Source organism: Salvelinus alpinus, chromosome 2, assembly GCF_045679555.1.
Source record: "Salvelinus alpinus chromosome 2, SLU_Salpinus.1, whole genome shotgun sequence".
Taxonomy (NCBI): Eukaryota; Metazoa; Chordata; class Actinopteri; order Salmoniformes; family Salmonidae; genus Salvelinus; species Salvelinus alpinus.
Window position 1 is genome coordinate 6131306 of NC_092087.1, and position 21099 is coordinate 6152404.

General features: G+C 48.4%; 1 protein-coding gene across 2 annotated transcripts in view; it reads right to left on the reverse strand.

The window, feature by feature from the left end:
- The window catches only part of LOC139553207 (dystroglycan 1-like), a 94088-nt gene that overhangs the window by 26592 nt on the left and 46397 nt on the right, over positions 1-21099 (reverse strand). For both annotated transcript variants that reach the window (XM_071365267.1, XM_071365277.1), the window contains exon 2: positions 9024-9705. In XM_071365267.1, the coding sequence (XP_071221368.1) occupies positions 9024-9446 (423 nt within the window). In that variant the 5' untranslated portion in view covers positions 9447-9705. The remainder of the gene's footprint in view (positions 1-9023; positions 9706-21099) is intronic.

Sequence of the window (21099 nt, forward strand, 5' to 3'; positions counted from 1 at the left end):
CCCCGATTGAGACAACACCTGAGACCCCGACTGAGACTCCGACTGAGACCCCGATTGAGACCCCAATTGAGACCCCGATTGAGACTCCGACTGAGACCCCGATTGAGAACCCGATTGAGACAACACCTGAGACCCCGACTGAGACTCCGACTGAGACCCCGACTGAGACCCCGATTGAGACAACACCTGAGACCCCGACTGAGACCCCGACAACACCTGAGACTCCGACTGAGAACCCGACTGAGACCCCGATTGAGACCCCGATTGAGACAACACCTGAGACCCCGACTGAGACCCCAACTGAGACCCGACAACACCTGAGACACTGACTGAGACAACACCTGAGATCCCGACAACACCTGAGACCCCGAATGAGACAACACCTGAGACACTGACTGAGACAACACCTGAGACCCCGACTGAGACACCGACTGAGACAACACCTGAGACAACACCTGAGACCCCGACTGAGACCCCGACTGAGACAACAACTGAAACACCGACTGAGACACCGACTGAGATCCCGACTGAGACCCCGACTGAGAGCCCGACTGAGACCCCGACTGAGACCCCGACTGAGACCCCGACAACGACTGAGAGCCCGACTGAGACCCCGACTGAGAGCCCGACTGAGACAACACCTGAGACAACGACTGAGACCCCGACTGAGACAACACCTGAGACAACGACTGAGAGCCCGACTGAGAGCCCGACTGAGACCCCGACTGAGACCCCGACAACGACTGAGAGCCCGACTGAGACCCCGACTGAGAGCCCGACTGAGACAACACCTGAGACAACGACTGAGACCCCGACTGAGACAACACCTGAGACAACGACTGAGACCCCGACAACGACTGAGACCCCGACTGAGACAACGACTGAGACCCCGACAACGACTGAGACCCCGACTGAGACCCCGACTGAGACCCCGACTGAGACCCCGACTGAGACAACGACTGAGACAACGACTGAGAGCCCGACTGAGACCCCGACTGAGACCCCGACTGAGACCCCGACTGAGACCCCGACTGAGACCCCGACAACGACTGAGACCCCGACTGAGACCCCGACTGAGACACCGACTGAGACCCCGACTGAGACCCCGACTGAGACCCCGACTGAGACCCCGACTGAGAGCCTGACTGAGACAACGACTGAGACCCCGACAACGACTGAGAGCCTGACTGAGACAACGACTGAGACCCCGACTGAGACCCCGACTGAGACAACGACTGAGACCCCGACTGAGACGCCGACTGAGACCCCGACTGAGACCCCGACTGAGACAACGACTGAGACAACGACTGAGACCCCGACAACGACTGAGACCCCGACTGAGACCCCGACTGAGACAACGACTGAGACAACGACTGAGACCCCGACAACGACTGAGAGCCCGACTGAGACCCCGACAATGACTGACTCCCCCTCTCCGCACATGTTTTTTATGCTTGGAGCCGGACCTGGACATGAGCTACATAACACCAGCAGCAGATAGAAGGGCTTGCCTCCAAACCCTGGCTGTTGCTACACAATTATAACATAACAAATAGAAAGGAATGGAGGGAGGCAGGGAGGGAGGCAGGGAGGGAGGCAGGGAGGGAGGGAGGGAGGGAGGGAGGCAGGGAGGGAGGCAGGGAGGGAGGGAGGGAGGGAGGGATACACATCTGGATTGAATGAACTGGATATATCTGACCAGAAACACATAATGAGTCACATATTTGACTCTTTTATCTGGTCATCCATCCTACTAATACAAGTTTTCCGCTGCCACGCCGCCAAGCCTAACTGGGTTCAGCGCAAGCCTCTCTGTGTCAGAAAGGGAGGGGTTTCAGGGAAAGAGAGGGAAATAGGAGAAAAAGAGAGTCCTGTCTGGTGACGGGTGAAGAGGAGAGAGAATATACACTGGAAAGAAAAGTAGTCTCACAAAGCCGTTTCCCCAGGGACGTCTAGGCAACAGGGAAGTCTAGGCAACAGGGACGTCTAGGCAACGGGGAAGTCTAGGCAACGGGGAAGTCTAGGCAACTGGGACGTCTAGGCAACGGGGAAGTCTAGGCAACAGGGGACGTCTAGGCAACAGGGAAGTCTAGGCAACAGGGAAATACACCACCGTTCAAAAGTTTGGGGTCATTTAAAAAAGTCCTTGTTTTTGAAAGAAAAAAACATTTTTTGTCCATTGAAATAACATCAAATTGATCAGAAACACAGTGTAGACATTGTTAATGTTGTAAATAACTATTGTAGCGGGAAACGGCTGATTTCTTTATGGAGTATCTACATAGGCGTTGTGTTAGCTAATCAACGTTTATACAGCGTTTATACTAGTCTAAAGAAGGCAAGTTTTATTGCTTCTTTAAATCAGGACAACAGTTTTCAGCGGTGCTAATATAATTGCAAAAAGGGTTTTCTAATGATCAATTAGCCTTTTAAAATGATAAACTTGGATTAGCTTAACACAACGTGCCATTGGAACACAGGAGTGATGGTTGCTGATAATGGGCCTCTGTACGCCTATGTAGATATTCCATTAAAAATCATCTGTTTCCAGCTACAAGAGTCATTTACAACATTAACATCCATTTGATGTTATTTTAATGGACAAAATCATTTGTTTTCCTTTCAAAAATATCAAAGTAAACATTTTTGAAGTGACCCGAAAACTTTTGAACGGTAGTGTATGTCTCAATTTTTGAGAAACGACCTGATTTCGCTGTAACATATTGACAAGTATCTGGACATTTCATTTTCCTTCTGCATCTTTCGGTGTTAAAAGGAGTTAAAAAGGAGATTTTAGACACACAGTTTTTCCTAATTATAATCGTGTGGCCGTGGGCTTGAAAACAACAAGAATCTCACAAGATGAAAAAAGGGTTGTGATGTATAAGTCTTCTACAGTTCCATTTCTTGTGATCTAACAAGCCATGCAAAACATAAGCTACTCCTATTCACTGAAGTAGCCACGCCCGCGAGTAGCCACGCCCGCGAGTAGCCACGCCCCCGAGTAGCCACGCCCCCGAGTAGCCACGCCCGCGAGTAGCCACGCCCACGAGTAGCCACGCCGTGAGTAGCCACGCCCGCGAGTAGCCACGCCGCGCCCGCGAGTAGCCACGCCCACGAGTAGCCAAGCCCGCGAGTAGCCACGCCCGCGAGTAGCCACGCCCGCGAGTAGCCACGCCCCCGAGTAGCCAAGCCTGCATGTTCTTGGAATCATCTAGAGGCTTCTTCCAGCCTGTGTTTCCTAGGTTGCGAATTCAAGGTTCACATGTATTCCTTTGTTGCCCGAGGTGACCTATTTTAAGAAATGCCATTGGTTTGTGGAGGAAAATGTTTAAGATCTTTGATAGGCTGATGAGGAATTTGTTACAGGAAATACAATCACTGCCACCTGGTGAGGCTAGCATAGGGCTAACGTGTGCCAGGTTATCTGATGGGACCAGCTACAATGTAGCTTACGACCACGTGACAGTACTTAACCATTTTAATTGGCCGATGCTTAAACTTAACATTGAAACATGTTGGCAAGTATCTGGACATTTCATTTTCCTTCTGCATCTTTCGGTGTTAAAAGGAGTTAAAAAGGAGATTTTAGACACACAGTTTTTCCTAATTATAATCGTGTGGCCGTGGGCTTGAAAACAACAAGAATCTCACAAGATGAAAAAAGGGTTGTGATGTATAAGTCTTCTACAGTTCCATTTCTTGTGATCTAACAAGCCATGCAAAACATAAGCTACTCCTATCCACTGAAGTAAACACGCCGCGAGTAGCCACGCCCGCGAGTAGCCACGCCCGCGAGTAGCCACGCCCGCGAGTAGCCACGCCCCCGAGTAGCCACGCCCCCGAGTAGCCACGCCCGCGAGTAGCCACGCCCACGAGTAGCCACGCCCACGAGTAGCCACGCCGTGAGTAGCCACGCCCGCGAGTAGCCACGCCGCGCCCGCGAGTAGCCACGCCCACGAGTAGCCAAGCCCGCGAGTAGCCACGCCCGCGAGTAGCCACGCCCCCGAGTAGCCAAGCCTGCATGTTCTTGGAATCATCTAGAGGCTTCTTCCAGCCTGTGTTTCCTAGGTTGCGAATTCAAGGTTCACATGTATTCCTTTGTTGCCCGAGGTGACCTATTTTAAGAAATGCCATTGGTTTGTGGAGGAAAATGTTTAAGATCTTTGATAGGCTGATGAGGAATTTGTTACAGGAAATACAATCACTGCCACCTGGTGAGGCTAGCATAGGGCTAACGTGTGCCAGGTTATCTGATGGGACCAGCTACAATGTAGCTTACGACCACGTGACAGTACTTAACCATTTTAATTGGCCGATGCTTAAACTTAACATTGAAACATGTTGGCAAGTATGGCCCCCGTTACATTTCAGAGAATGAAAGAGAGGCGAGTGGGAGTGTGAAGCCAAAGTAATTACACCAATAATTGTGAATAACTAGGCCCCACTAGATGGCTGTGAGAGTATCCCTTGTGTCCAAGGCCATTACAGTAACTGTGTGAATTGTTATCCATTATACATATGAATACCACATTCACAATACATAATGCATACCACATGCATTATACATGTTTAAACGCTCTGTCGTGCATCTCTGATTTTACACCATAAAACTTTAGACCTTATTATTGGTCTTGTGGTAGTCGAACATTGACGATCGCTTTGCTCTACAGCCTTGAGCTTAGGCTACCTGTGTATATGGGTGTGTGCCCATCAGATTTAGTGTGTGTGTGTGTGTGTGTGTGTGTGTGTGTGTGTGTGTGTGTGTGTGTGTGTGTGCGAGCGAGCGAGTGTGTGCTTGTCCTTTATTGCGTATATGTGTGTAAAAAAAGCAGGCTCTACTCTTTAGAAAATGGTGATAGGGCTTGGCGATAGGGCTTGGCGATAGGGCTTGGCGTTAGCATTCTTTAGCCCAGCTGTCAGGGATCCATATTCCCAATATGCAAAAGGACTCATGGTTTGGTGTATTGTACCAGGGACTTTTTTAACATGTGTTTGACAGGGCAGAACAGATCCCGTGAATACAGGACTACACCCGGAGACTGGGAGACACAGATTGTTATCATGGGACGAGGCCGGAATAAGTGCTGGGGTCATGCATTTCAAACAGTTGGAATGTTTCACAATCAATCCCAGACCAGCGTCTGTGGGGAGTCTGGGGCCCTCGTGGAAAGACATGGACAGATAACTAACTACAATCCAGCTAGTGTCTCTAAGCTAGTCTTAGGACAGGAATGTTTTCCCCATTTGACATATGTGTATATATATGCTGTAGAACTACTGTACCAGTCAAAAGATGTCAACAAGGCAAAACGGGTGGCTACTTTGAAGAGTCTCAAATATAAAAATATATTTTGATTTGTAGTGACCACTTTTTTGGTCACTACATGATTCCATATGTGTTATTTCATAGTGTTGATGTCTTCACTATTATTCTACAATGTAGAATATAGTAAAATAAAGAAAAATCCTTGAATGAATAGGTGTGTCCAAATCTTTTTGACTGGTACTGTGTGTAATGGGGAATATATACACTGCTCAAAAAAATAAAGGGAACACTAAAATAACACATCCTAGATCTGAATGAATGAAATATTCTTATTAAATACTTTTTTCTTTACATAGTTGAATGTGCTGACAACAAAATCACACAACAATTATCAATGGAAATCAAATTTATCAACCCATGGAGTGGAAAACCACACAACAGGCTGATCCAACTTTGATGTAATGTCCTTAAAACAAATCAAAATGAGGCTCAGTAGTGTGTGTGGCCTCCACGTGCCTGTATGACCTCCCTACAACGCCTGGGCATGCTCCTGATGAGGTGGCGGATGGTCTCCTGAGGGATCTCCTCCCAGACCTGGACTAAAGCATCCGCCAACTCCTGGACAGTTTGTAGTGCAACGTGGCGTTGGTGGATGGAGCGAGACATGATGTCCCAGATGTGCTCAATTGGATTCAGGTCTGGGGAACGGGCGGGCCAGTCCATAGCATCAATGCCTTCCTCTTGCAGGAACTGCTGACACACTCCAGCCACATGAGGTCTAGCATTGTCTTGCATTAGGAGGAACCCAGGGCCAACCGCACCAGCATATGGTCTCACAAGGGGTCTGAGGATCTCATCTCGGTACCTAATGGCAGTCAGGCTACCTCTGGCGAGCCCATGGAGGGCTGTGCGGCCCCCCAAAGAAATGCCACCCCACACCATGACTGACCCACCGCCAAACCGGTCATGCTGGAGGATGTTGCAGGCAGCAGAACGTTCTCCACGGCGTCTCCAGACTGTCACGTCTGTCACATGTGCTCAGTGTGAACCTGCTTTCATCTGTGAAGAGTGTTGGGCTGTAAGCACAACCCCCACCTGTGGACGTCGGGCCCTCATACCACCCTCATGGAGTCTGTTTCTGACCGTTTGACCAGACACATGCACATTTGTGGCCTGCTGGAGGTCATTTTGCAGGGCTCTGGCAGTGCTCCTCCTTGCACAAAGGCGGAGGTAGCGGTCCTGCTGCTGGGTTGTTGCCCTCCTACGGCCTCCTCCACGTCTCCTGATGTACTGGCCTGTCTCCTGGTAGCGCCTCAATGCTCTGGACACTACGCTGACAGACACAGCAAACCTTCTTGCCACAGCTCGCATTGATGTGCCATCCTGGATGAGCTGCACTACCTGAGCCACTTGTGTGGGTTGTAGACTCCGTGTCATGCTACCACTAGAGTGAAAGCACCGCCAGCATTCAGAAGTGACCAAAACATCAGCCAGGAAGCATAGGAACTGAGAAGTGATCTGTGGTCACCACCTGCAGAACCACTCCTTTATTGGGGGTGTCTTGCTAATTGCCTATAATTTCCACCTGTTGTCTATTCCATTTGCACAACAGCATGTGAAATTTATTGTCAATCAGTGTTGCTTCCTAAGTGGACAGTTTGATTTCACAGAAGTGTGATTGACTTGGAGTTGTGTTTGTTTGTGTTGTTTAAGTGTTCCCTTTATTTTTTTGAGCAGTGTATATTTTTTAAAGAAGAAAAAGTCAAACAATTTACACAATGAATGAAACAATGAATGCGCAAGAATTGGTGGGAGACAGCGGAGCCATTCTGGAGATGCACATATCTTCACCACACACTCCTCCTATTTTTCTTGTCTCAACATTTTTTTAATTGTATTCCAGACAAATTATTTTTCACGCAAACAGTATTTTAGATGCTTTTCTCTGACAGCGAAACTTAATAATCAACTAGGCCGATAATTGTGGGCTTCCAAAATAGGCATAGACCTACAAGCTTGTGATTTTATAACAATCCAAAGCAAAATAAAATGTCAAGAAGCTAATGATTCCTCTGTGGCTAAGTCAAGCTTTCTGGCAAAGTTTTTGAATGATTTGATATATGTCTGTATCGACGGGAGTTATAATTTCCATTTACTTCCCTATTGGACCCACCACTATGCCATTTCTCTCCTGTTCTGTTGGACCCACCACTACGCCATTTCCCTCCTGTTCTGTTGGTTTTCATATCAACTTTCTTTCGTTGTCCAGAAGCCAAAGTCACAATCCCAGTAACATTAAAAACCTATCCTAGTTGTTGCATCTTTAGTTTCCTCCTCTTTCTAAGCTTCTAACAGAGATTTTCATCTCTGCCACATACTGTATATCAAACCGCTATCAGGTGTGCTGTTTAGAATGGTGTTTTCCCCCAGGTGCTCTGTTTAGAATGGTGTTTTCCCCTGGTGTGCGTTTAGAATGGTGTTTTCCCCCAGGTGTTCTGTTTGGAATGGTGTTTTCCCCAGGTGCTCTGTTTGGAATGGTGTTTTCCCCAGGTGCTCTGTTTAGAATGGTGTTTTCCCCAGGTGCTCTGTTTAGAATGGTGTTTTCCCCTGGTGTGCGTTTAGAATGGTGTTTTCCCCCAGGTGTTCTGTTTATAACTGTGTTTCCCCTGGTGCTCTGTTTAGAATGGTGTTTTCCCAGGTGCTCTGTCTAGAATGGTGTTTTCCCCAAGGTGCTCTGTCTAGAATGGTGTTTTCCCCAAGGTGCTCTGTTTAGAATGGTGTTTTCCCCCAGGTGTTCTGTTTAGAATGGTGTTTTCCCCCACGTGCTCTGTTTAGAATGGTGTTTTCCCCCACGTGCTCTGTCTAGAATGGTGTTTTCCCCCAGGTGCTCAGTTTAGAATGGTGTTTTCCCCAGGTGCTCAGTTTAGAATGGTGTTTTCCCCAGGTGCTCAGTTTAGAATGGTGTTTTCCCCAGGTGCTCAGTTTAGAATGGTGTTTTCCCCAGGTGCTCTGTTTAGAATGGTGTTTCCCCCCAGGTGCTCTGTTTAGAATGGTGTTTTCCCCAGGTGCTCTGTTTAGAATGGTGTTTTCCCCAGGTGCTCAGTTTAGAATGGTGTTTTCCCCAGGTGCTCTGTTTAGAATGGTGTTTTCCCCCAGGTGCTCTGTTTAGAATGGTGTTTTCCCCAGGTGCTCAGTTTAGAATGGTGTTTTCCCAGGTGCTCTGTTTAGAATGGTGTTTTCCCAGGTGCTCTGTTTTAGAATGGTGTTTCCCCCAGGTGCTCTGTTTAGAATGGTGTTTTCCCCAGGTGCTCAGTTTAGAATGGTGTTTTCCCAGGTGCTCTGTTTTAGAATGGTGTTTTACCCAGGTGCTCTGTTTTAGAATGGTGTTTTCCTGCTAATTGCACTTCGGCAAATGTTTGAATATGATGTTTTACTGGCTGGTTCATACCTACGTGTTCTATGAAGATGCACCACCATCATGTAAATGTGATTTCTGTCATAGAATGACAGAATGAGCACCGTGGTGGACACCCTTCATGGGTTATGCACCCAATCCATGTGTGTCCGGTACATTTCTCAAATGGACGTTAAATTAAAATCTTCCCAGTCACATTGTCCCGGAAACCCTGAAACACACACACACAACACACAACACACAACACACACACACACACACACACACACACACACACACACACACACACCCACCCACCCACCCTCAGGGGCCTCAGTAATGATTGATTGGGGCTCTCACCTTCACCATGTTCCTGGTATAGTCCGTCTTCACCGGAACCTTCATCTGGAACACCCGGCCCACCACAGCAGACGAGTCTGGGACGCCTGACACTCCCCCTGCTCCTACTGCAGACTGCCGAACTGCATCCGCCACCGGCTCCAAGGCCTCCACAGCTGCCTCCACCACCTGGAAGTCTGACAGTATGGAGGAGTGCATGGAGGCCTCCAGCTCCCCGGGTCCGTCCACCATCATGTCCCCCAGCACCTCCACCTGTCCCTGGGATTGATCCAGTGGCCAGGCCCCTTGAGCCATAGTTATCATGAGAGCCAGTAGAAGCAACACACTAGCCCTGCAACCCACAGCTAAGCTCCCCAGACCAGGCATCCCAGTCCCAGCCGCCTCCTCCGCCGCTCGACACTCTCCTCTCTGTTTATTAGCCATTCTTTTGTCTTTTGTTAACTATCTCTCACACAAAGGACGATGTCCCCTGGAGAGGACAGCATGCAACCAAACCACACACCGACAGACACAAAGCTGATCCTACCCGACCCAACCTACGCTTTTCTTTTCAATAGGGGCCCCTTCTCTCTCTCTCTCTCTCTGAGAGTCCCCTCTCCTTTTCTCCTCCCGTGTCCCCTGTTCTTTTGTCAGAGGCTCTTCAGTGGTTCGTAGATCCCATTGTTAACCGAGCATTTGAGACCTGTAGAAAGAGAAGAAACAGAGATTCATTAGAACATGCTTTAAATACCAGGAGGAGTTTTAAAACTGCTAGACTGTTCAACATTTAACCTCAACTTTAAACACCTCGGAGATCATTCTCTCTCTAACACCTTAAGAGTTAGGTTAATTATCCGTAGTCTACACAAATCTCAATGTCAATAACATTCCAGGCAACAATGTGCATGCTTCCTATCGTTATGTAGCTATAGCAACACAATCCCAGGTGTGTAGCTATAGCAACACAATCCCAGGTGTGTAGCTATAGCAACATAATCCCAGGTGTGTAGCTATAGCAACATAATCCCAGGTGTGTAGCTATAGCAACAGAATCCCAGGTGTGTAGCTATAGCAACAGAATCCCAGGTGTGTAGCTATAGCAACATAATCACGTGTGTGTAGCTCTAGCAACATAATCAGATTAACATTCAAACTGAAAGAAACAACTTTCAACTCAAGGAGGAGAGGAGGGGTAGGAGAAGGACTCTTCTCTCTCTAGCCCTGCCGATACCGGATTCTAACATGCAGCCTTTGTTGTGATCTTTAAAAAAAATATATATCTGATCATTAGACGATTAAAGACACTTTGTGATCTGATTGTGATCTGATCTTATAAGTGTAAACAGACAAGATTGGGTCAAGATCAGGACAAATGGTGCATGTTAACGGGAAGATATAAACAGGGCTTCTCTCTCTCTCTCTCTCTCTCTCTCCGTCGTTCCCCCTTTTCTTTGCCTCTGTGTCTCGCTCTGTGAATTCCCCATTACAGCCAGAACAGTCCCGTCTTCCCCTGTAAAGGCAGAAAGAAGCAGGCCCCTGCCTCCCTCCCATTGACTAGTGGAACATGGTGAAACAGGGGTCACCATACAATACCAGCCCAGCTCAACAGAAGCTTTTCTTGGAAGTGCTGAGATGAATGCATGACTTTTCCATTGTATGGGCCTGGCTGGTGAGCCCGGGGGGGGGGCCCAACTCAGGGCTGTTTGTTTCTGTGTCACACACACACACAACTCAGGGCTGTTATTCATACACGTCTTTCATGGGGGGGGGGGAGGAGAAAGAGAAAGGGATGGAGCAACAGAGAGGAGGAGAAGCTGCCTAAATAAGTTGTGTGTGTGTGTGTGTGTGTGTGTGTGTGTGTGTGTGTGTGTGTATGTGTATGTGTGTGTGTGTGTGTGAGTAGGGGGGGGCAGCTCCACATTTCTATACAACACAGCTGATTTCCCTGGAGGACATGCTCAGCCCCTCTCTACTGGGAGCTCAGGGAAACAACTGAACCAGAGAGGTGGGAGAGGAAAGAAGACGTGGGAGAGATTTGGAAGGTGAGCGAGAGAGAGAGGTGGGAGAGATTTGGAAGGAGAGAGAGAGGTGGGAGAGATTTGGAAGGAGAGAGAGAGAGAGAGAGGTCGGAGAGATTTGGAAGGAGAGCGAGAGAGAGAGGTTGGAGAGATTTGGAAGGAGAGCGAGAGAGAGAGGTTAGGAGAGATTTGGAAGGAGAGCGAGGTGGGAGAGATTTGGAAGGAGAGCGAGAGAGAGGTGGGAGAGATTTGGAAGGAGAGCGAGAGAGAGGTGGGAGAGATTTGGAAGGAGAGCGAGAGAGAGGTGGGAGAGATTTGGAAGGAGAGCGAGAGAGAGGTGGGAGAGATTTGGAAGGAGAGCGAGAGAGAGGTGGGAGAGATTTGGAAGGAGAGCGAGAGAGAGGTGGGAGAGATTTGGAAGGTGAGCGAGAGAGAGGTGGGAGAGATTTGGAAGGTGAGCGAGAGAGAGGTGGGAGAGATTTGGAAGGAGAGCGAGAGAGAGAGGTGGGAGAGATTTGGAAGGAGAGCGAGAGAGAGAGGTGGGAGAGATTTGGAAGGAGAGCGAGAGAGAGGTGGGAGAGATTTGGAAGGAGAGCGAGAGAGAGATGGGAGAGATTTGGAAGGAGAGAGAGAGAGACGTGGGAGAGATTTGGAAGGAGAGCGTGAGAGGTGGTAGAGATTTGGAAGGAGAGCGAGAGAGAGGTGGGAGAGATTTGGAAGGAGAGAGAGAGAGAGGTGGGAGAGATTTGGAAGGCGAGAGAGAGAGAGGTGGGAGAGATTTGGATGGCGAGAGAGAGAGAGGTGGGAGAGATTTGGAAGGAGAGCGAGAGAGGTGGGAGAGATTTGGAAGGAGAGAGAGAGAGGTGGGAGAGATTTGGAAGGCGAGAGAGAGAGAGGTGGGAGAGATTTGGATGGAGAGTGAGAGAGAGGTGGGAGAGATTTGGAAGGAGAGCGAGAGAGGTGGGAGAGATTTGGAAGGAGAGCGAGAGAGAGACGTGGGAGAGATTTGGAAGGCGAGCGAGAGAGAGACGTGGGAGAGATTTGGAAGGCGAGCGAGAGAGGTGGGAGAGATTTGGAAGGCGAGAGAGAGAGGTGGGAGAGATTTGGAAGGAGAGCGAGAGAGAGGTGGGAGAGATTTGGAAGGCGAGAGAGAGGTGGGAGAGATTTGGAAGGAGAGCGAGAGAGGTGGGAGAGATTTGGAAGGCGAGAGAGAGAGAGGTGGGAGAGATTTGGAAGGAGAGCGAGAGAGGTGGGAGAGATTTGGAAGGCGACAGAGAGAGGTGAGAAGGAGAAGAAAGGAGAGAGATGAGAGGAACACACGAGAGCATTGGGAGAGGGAGAACATGAGAGAGGGAGAACATGAGAGAGGGAGAACATGAGAGAGGGAGAACATGAGAGAAACACAAGAGAGCATTGGGAAAGGGCAAGGCAGAAGTGGAAGAAACAAGAGAAGAGTCGAAAGGAGAGAGGTGAGCGAGAGGGACCTAGTCACATGTTTTGATTGTTCCCCAGAAGAGAGGAGAATGTAATTCAGCCTAAACAACAACTCAATGGCTCCTAAACCCACCAGAGCACCATGTTGTTTCCTAAGCTCTGATTTGGCCTGTCATTTACTGCACATAGCCAAGTTCTGAATTAATCCACAGAATGCAAAAGATTCCATTTGAAAATGTTCAAGTTAACAACAGTGCAGAATCTAAGAAAATACCAACTAAAAACATGTCGGGGTTTTTTGTTGGCAGAAAGTGACAGATATGAGGCCTAACGCATAACACGTATTATCATAGGAAACATCCAAAAGCAGGAGTCTGTATTGTGAACACAATCACTGAAAAGTGCAGTGAAAGCTTCTGCCCTCTGTTATTGAGTGCTTTGAAGTTGAAGCCACACAGGATTCCAGAATCAGAATCCCTGAAATCATATCATCCGTCATTGTTGATAACAGGTAGGCTACGGTGTCCACAAAGGTACAAACCCTTTCTCCTCCTTCAGAAACTCCCTCTAGTATTCAGCCTGAACAATAAGCCTGATGGACCAGGGAGTGGCCTGATGGACCAGAGAGTGGCCTGATGGACCAGGGAGTGGCCTGATGGACCAGAGAGTGGCCTGATGCACCAGAGAGTGGCCTGATGCACCAGAGAGTGGCCTGATGCACCAGAGAGTGGCCTGATGCACCAGAGAGTGGCCTGATGCACCAGAGAGTGGCCTGATGGACCAGAGAGTGGCCTGATGGACCAGGGAGTGGCCTGATGGACCAGAGAGTGGCCTGATGGACCAGAGAGTGGCCTGATGGACCAGAGAGTGGCCTGATGGACCAGGGAGTGGCCTGATGGACCAAGGAGTGGCCTGATGGACCAGAGAGTGGCCTGATGGAACAGAGAGTGGCCTGATGGAACAGAGAGTGGCCTGATGGAACAGAGAGTGGCCTGATGGAGTAGTGTGGCAGAGTGGCCTGGTGGAGTGGCCTGATGGACTGGCCTGGCGGAGTGGCCTGGTGGAGTGGCCTGATGGACTGGCCTGGCGGAGTGGCCTGATGGAGTGGCCTGGCGGAGTGGCCTGATGGAGTAGTGTGGCAGAGTGGCCTGGTGGAGTGGCCTGATGGACTGGCCTGGTGGAGTGGCCTGGTGGAGTGGCCTGGTGGACTGGCCTGGCGGAGTGGCCTGATGGAGTGGCCTGGCGGAGTGGCCTGATGGAGTAGTGTGGCAGAGTGGCCTGGTGGAGTGGCCTGGTGGAGTAGTGTGGCAGACTGGCCTGGTGGAGTGGCCTGGTGGAGTGGCCTGATGGACTGGCCTGGCGGAGTGGCCTGGTGGAGTGGCCTGATGGACTGGCCTGGCGGAGTGGCCTGATGGAGTGGCCTGGCGGAGTGGCCTGATGGAGTAGTGTGGCAGAGTGGCCTGGTGGAGTGGCCTGATGGACTGGCCTGGTGGAGTGGCCTGGTGGAGTGGCCTGATGGACTGGCCTGGCGGAGTGGCCTGATGGAGTGGCCTGGCGGAGTGGCCTGATGGAGTAGTGTGGCAGAGTGGCCTGGTGGAGTGGCCTGGTGGAGTAGTGTGGCAGACTGGCCTGGTGGAGTGGCCTGGTGGAGTGGCCTGATGGACTGGCCTGGCGGAGTGGCCTGGCGGAGTGGCCTGGCAGTATCAAAGAACTTCAGATCTGCTTCCCAAATGGCACCATATTCCCTATATAGTGCCTTACTTTTGACTAGGACCCATATGACTCCGTTCAAAAGTAGTGCACTACGTAGGGTGCCATTTGGGATGAAAGCCAGAACTGCCTCCTCTCTGGTAGTCTAGCAGATTGGTAAAGGAGTTCCTTTCAGCACTAGGAGAAGTGAAGGGGGCTATTCAGAGGGTAAAACCGTCCGTCATCACATAGCTGCATTCCACTCTTGATCAACCGACCCTTCACCTGTCACCCCGGTACAAGGAGAGACCTGAGACCGAGTCGTCTAAAACCGGCAGAAAAGACACACAGAGTCCGTCATTCAAAGTCCGAAGTGCGTCCCGAACGCCACCCTATTCTCTATGTAGTGCACTAGTTTTGATCAGGGTCCAAAGGGCTTTGGTCAAAAGTAGTGCACTATGTAGGGGATATAGAAATAGGGTACCATTCGGTACGCACACAGAGCCAGAGCCTGAACCTGAGCTGGCTGTGAGCTCTGAGCCGTGGAATGGAATGGTCTTTGGCTTCCTGATTCTCACATCAAAAGGAGGCTAGATCAGAGGGGTCTACAGGCACACAGACCTGGGCTCTGGCAGTACCGTCCACACTGACTGACTGGGCCTTTGTGAAAGAGAGAGACCGAGAGAGAGACAGAGAGAGAGACAGAGAGAGAGACAGAGAGAGAGACAGAGAGAGAGACAGAGAGAGAGACAGAGAGACAGAGAGAGAGACAGAGAGAGAGAGAGAGGGAGACAGAGAGACAGAGAGACAGAGACAGAGAGATAGAGAGAGAGACAGAGAGGCCAGTTCTAATGGCTGATACAGTCCACTGCCCAAAGCTCAGAGATTAAGATTTAAATAGAGGTGGGTGGCTAGGAGTGGTGTGTGTGTGTGTGTGTGTGTAGATGCCTGGGAGGTGGAATGAAAGGCGAGTGGGAGAGGTGAGGAGTGGACTAGTCTGAAAGACAAACTGCCTGAACCAAGTCACAACATGGAGGGGGTGACAGTCTGAACCAGGTCACAACATGGAGGGGTGACAGGCAGTTCCCAGTCTGAACCAGGTCACAACATGGAGGGGTGACAGGCAGTTCCCAGTCTGAACCAGGTCACAACATGGAGGGGTGACAGGCAGTTCCCAGTCTGAACCAGGTCACAACATGGAGGGGTGACAGGCAGTTCCCAGTCTGAACCAGGTCACAACATGGAGGGGTGACAGGCAGTTCCCAGTCTGAACAAGGTCACAACATGGAGGGGTGACAGGCAGTTACCAGTCTGAACCAAGTCACAACATGGAGGGGTGACAAGCAGGTACCAGTCTGAACCAGGTCACAACATGGAGGGGTGACAAGCAGGTACCAGTCTGAACCAGGTCACAACATGGAGGGGTGACAAGCAGGTACCAGTCTGAACCAGGTCACAACATGGAGGGGTGACAAGCAGGTACCAGTCTGAACCAGGTCACAACATGGAGGGGTGACAAGCAGGTACAAGTCTGAACCAGGTCACAACATGGAGGGGTGACAAGCAGGTACCAGTCTGAACCAGGTCACAACATGGAGGGGTGACAAGCAGGTACCAGTCTGAACCAGGTCACAACATGGAGGGGTGACAAGCAGGTACCAGTCTGAACCAGGTCACAACATGGAGGGGTGACAAGCAGGTACCAGTCTGAACCAGGTCACAACATGGAGGGGTGACAAGCAGGTACCAGTCTGAACCAGGTCACAACATGGAGGGGTGACAAGCAGGTACCAGTCTGAACCAAGTCACAACATGGAGGGGTGACAAGCAGGTACCAGTCTGAACCAAGTCACAACATGTAGGGGTGACAAGCAGTTACCAGTCTGAACCAAGTCACAACATGGAGGGGTGACAGGCAGTTACCAGTCTGAACCAAGTCACAACATGGAGGGGTGACAAGCAGGTACCAGTCTGAACCAAGTCACAACATGGAAGGGTGACAAGCAGGTACCAGTCTGAACCAAGTCACAACATGGAGGGGTGACAAGCAGGTACCAGTCTGAACCAAGTCACAACATGGAGGGGTGACAGGCAGTTCCCAGTCTGAACCAGGTCACAACATGTAGGGGTGACAGGCAGGTACCAGTCTGAACCAAGTCACAACATGGATGGGTGACAGGCAGTTCCCAGTCTGAACCAAGTCACAACATATAGGGGTGACAGGCAGTTACCAGTCTGAACCAAGTCACAACATGGAGGGGTGACAGGCAGTTACCAGTCTGAACCAAGTCACAACATGGAGGGGTGACAGGCAGTTCCCAGTCTGAACCAAGTCACAACATGTAGGGGTGACAGGCAGTTACCAGTCTGAACCAAGTCACAACATGTAGGGGTGACAGGCAGTTACCAGTCTGAACCAAGTCACAAAATGGAGGGGTGACAGGCAGTTACCAGTCTGAACCAAGTCACAACATGTAGGGGTGACAGGCAGTTACCAGTCTGAACCAGGTCACAACATGGAGGGGTGACATGCAGTTACCAGTCTGAACCAGGTCACAACATGGAGGGGTGACAGGCAGTTCCCAGTCTGAACCAGGTCACAACATGGAGGGGTGACAAGCAGTTCCCAGTCTGAACCAGGTCACAACATGGAGGGGTGACAGGCAGTTCTCAGTCTGAACCAGGTCACAACATGGAGGGGTGACAGGCAGTTCCCAGTCTGAACCAGGTCACAACATGGAGGGGTGACAGGCAGTTCCCAGTCTGAACCAGGTCACAACATGGAGGGGTGACAGGCAGTTCCCAGTCTGAACCAGGTCACAACATGGAGGGGTGACAGGCAGTTCCCAGTCTGAACCAGGTCACAACATGGAGGGGTGACAGGCAGTTCCCAGTCTGAACCAGGTCACAACATGGAGGGGTGACAGGCAGTTCCCAGTCTGAACCAGGTCACAACATGGAGGGGTGACAGGCAGTTCCCAGTCTGAACCAGGTCACAACATGGAGGGGTGACAGGCAGTTCTCAGTCTGAACCAGGTCACAACATGGAGGGGTGACAGGCAGTTACCAGTCTGAACCAGGTCACAACATGGAGGGGTGACAAGCAGTTACCAGTCTGAACCAGGTCACAACATGGAGGGGTGACAAGCAGTTCCCAGTCTGAACCAAGTCACAACATCCTGGAGGCGCCATGGTAACACCTTTGTCCAGCGTAGAATGAGGCCGGGGGACTAACTGGGGCTTTAGAATAGAAGGGACAGACAGGCTTTAGAATGACTAAAATTACTCATGTCCACTCCAGAATGTTCTAACGACACATTCTAGCCACTCTGAATGTTCTAACAACACATTCTAGCCACTCTGAATGTTCTAACAACACATTCTAGTCACTCTGAATGTTCTAACGACACATTCTAGACACTCTGAATGTTCTAACAACACATTCTAGCCACTCTGAATGTTCTAACAACACATTCTAGTCACTCTGAATGTTCTAACAACACATTCTAGCCACTCTGAATGTTCTAACGACACATTCTAGTCACTCTGAATGTTCTAACAACACATTCTAGTCACTCTGAATGTTCTAACAACACATTCTAGCCACTCTGAATGTTCTAACAACACATTCTAGTCACTCTGAATGTTCTAACAACACATTCTAGCCACTCTGAATGTTCTAACAACACATTCTAGTCACTCTGAATGTTCTAACGACACATTCTAGCCACTCTGAATGTTCTAACGACACATTATAGTCACTCTGAATGTTCTAACGACACATTCTAGCCACTCTGAATGTTCTAACAACACATTCTAGCCACTCTGAATGTTCTAACGACACATTCTAGCCACTCTGAATGTTCTAACGACACATTCTAGCCACTCTGAATGTTCTAACGACACATTCTAGCCACTCTGAATGTTCTAACGACACATTCTAGTCACTCTGAATGTTCTAACGACACATTCTAGCCACTCTGAATGTTCTAACAACACATTCTAGCCACTCTGAATGTTCTAACAACACATTCTAGCCACTCTGAATGTTCTAACAACACATTCTAGCCACTCTGAATGTTCTAACGACATGTTCTAACAACACATTCTAGCCACTCTGAATGTTCTAACGACACATTCTAGCCACTCTGAATGTTCTAACAACACATTCTAGCCACTCTGAATGTTCTAACAACACATTCTAGCCACTCTGAATGTTCTAACAACACATTCTAGCCACTCTGAATGTTCTAACAACACATTCTAGTCACTCTGAATGTTCTAACAACACATTCTAGCCACTCTGAATGTTCTAACAACACATTCTAGCCACTCTGAATGTTCTAACAACACATTCTAGCCACTCTGAATGTTCTAACAACACATTCTAGCCACTCTGAATGTTCTAACAACACATTCTAGTCACTCTGAATGTTCTAACAACACATTCTAGCCACTCTGAATGTTCTAACAACACATTCTAGCCACTCTGAATGTTCTAACGACACATTCTAGCCACTCTGAATGTTCTAACGACACATTCTAGCCACTCTGAATGTTCTAACGACACATTCTAGCCACTCTGAATGTTCTAACGACACATTCTAGCCACTCTGAATGTTCTAACAACACATTCTAGCCACTCTGAATGTTCTAACAACACATTCTAGCCACTCTGAATGTTCTAACAACACATTCTAGCCACTCTGAATGTTCTAACAACACATTCTAGCCACTCTGAATGTTCTAACGACACATTCTAGCCACTCTGAATGTTCTAACGACACATTCTAGCCACTCTGAATGTTCTAACGACACATTCTAGTCACTCTGAATGTTCTAACAACACATTCTAGCCACTCTGAATGTTCTAACAACACATTCTAGCCACTCTGAATGTTCTAACAACACATTCTAGTCACTCTGAATGTTCTAACGACACATTCTAGTCACTCTGAATGTTCTAACGACACATTCTAGTCACTCTGAATGTTCTAACGACACATTCTAGTCACTCTGAATGTTCTAACAACACATTCTAGCCACTCTGAATGTTCTAACGACACATTCTAGCCACTCTGAATGTTCTAACGACACATTCTAGCCACTCTGAATGTTCTAACGACACATTCTAGCCACTCTGAATGTTCTAACGACACATTCTAGTCACTCTGAATGTTCTAACGACACATTCTAGCCACTCTGAATGTTCTAACGACACATTCTAGCCACTCTGAATGTTCTAACGACACATTCTAGCCACTCTGAATGTTCTAACGACACATTCTAGCCACTCTGAATGTTCTAACGACACATTCTAGCCACTCTGAATGTTCTAACGACACATTCTAGCCACTCTGAATGTTCTAACGACACATTCTAGCCACTCTGAATGTTCTAACGACACATTCTAGCCACTCTGAATGTTCTAACGACACATTCTAGCCACTCTGAATGTTCTAACGACACATTCTAGCCACTCTGAATGTTCTAACGACACATTCTAGCCACTCTGAATGTTCTAACGACACATTCTAGCCACTCTGAATGTTCTAACGACACATTCTAGCCACTCTGAATGTTCTAACGACACATTCTAGCCACTCTGAATGTTCTAACGACACATTCTAGCCACTCTGAATGTTCTAACGACACATTCTAGCCACTCTGAATGTTCTAACGACACATTCTAGCCACTCTGAATGTTCTAACGACACATTCTAGCCACTCTGAATGTTCTAACGACACATTCTAGTCACTCTGAATGTTCTAACGACACATTCTAGCCACTCTGAATGTTCTAACGACACATTCTAGCCACTCTGAATGTTCTAACGACACATTCTAGCCACTCTGAATGTTCTAACGACACATTCTAGCCACTCTGAATGTTCTAACGACACATTCTAGCCACTCTGAATGTTCTAACGACACATTCTAGCCACTCTGAATGTTCTAACAACACATTCTAGCCACTCTGAATGTTCTAACAACACATTCTAGCCACTCTGAATGTTCTAACAACACATTCTAGCCACTCTGAATGTTCTAACAACACATTCTAGCCACTCTGAATGTTCTAACGACACATTCTAGCCACTCTGAATGTTCTAACGACACATTCTAGTCACTCTGAATGTTCTAACGACACATTCTAGCCACTCTGAATGTTCTAACGACACATTCTAGCCACTCTGAATGTTCTAACAACACATTCTAGCCACTCTGAATGTTCTAACAACACATTCTAGCCACTCTGAATGTTCTAACAACACATTCTAGCCACTCTGAATGTTCTAACGACACATTCTAGCCACTCTGAATGTTCTAACAACACATTCTAGCCACTCTGAATGTTCTAACAACACATTCTAGCCACTCTGAATGTTCTAACGACACATTCTAGTCACTCTGAATGTTCTAACAACACATTCTAGCCACTCTGAATGTTCTAACAACACATTCTAGCCACTCTGAATGTTCTAACAACACATTCTAGTCACTCTGAATGTTCTAACGACACATTCTAGCCACTCTGAATGTTCTAACAACACATTCTAGTCACTCTGAATGTTCTAACAACACATTCTAGCCACTCTGAATGTTCTAACGACACATTCTAGCCACTCTGAATGTTCTAACGACACATTCTAGCCACTCTGAATGTTCTAACAACACATTCTAGCCACTCTGAATGTTCTAACGACACATTCTAGCCACTCTGAATTGAAGTTCGAGTGCATTCGGAAAGCCTTCAGAACCCTTGACTATTTAGTAGTTACATTACAGCCTTATTCTAAAATTGATTAAATTGCTTTTTTCCCCCCATCAATCTACACACGATACCCCATAATGACAAAGCAAAAACAGTTTTTGGTGATATCTTTCCTAATTTATGGGGGGAGAAAATAAATAATAATGACATTTACATAAGTATTCAGAACCTTTACTCTACT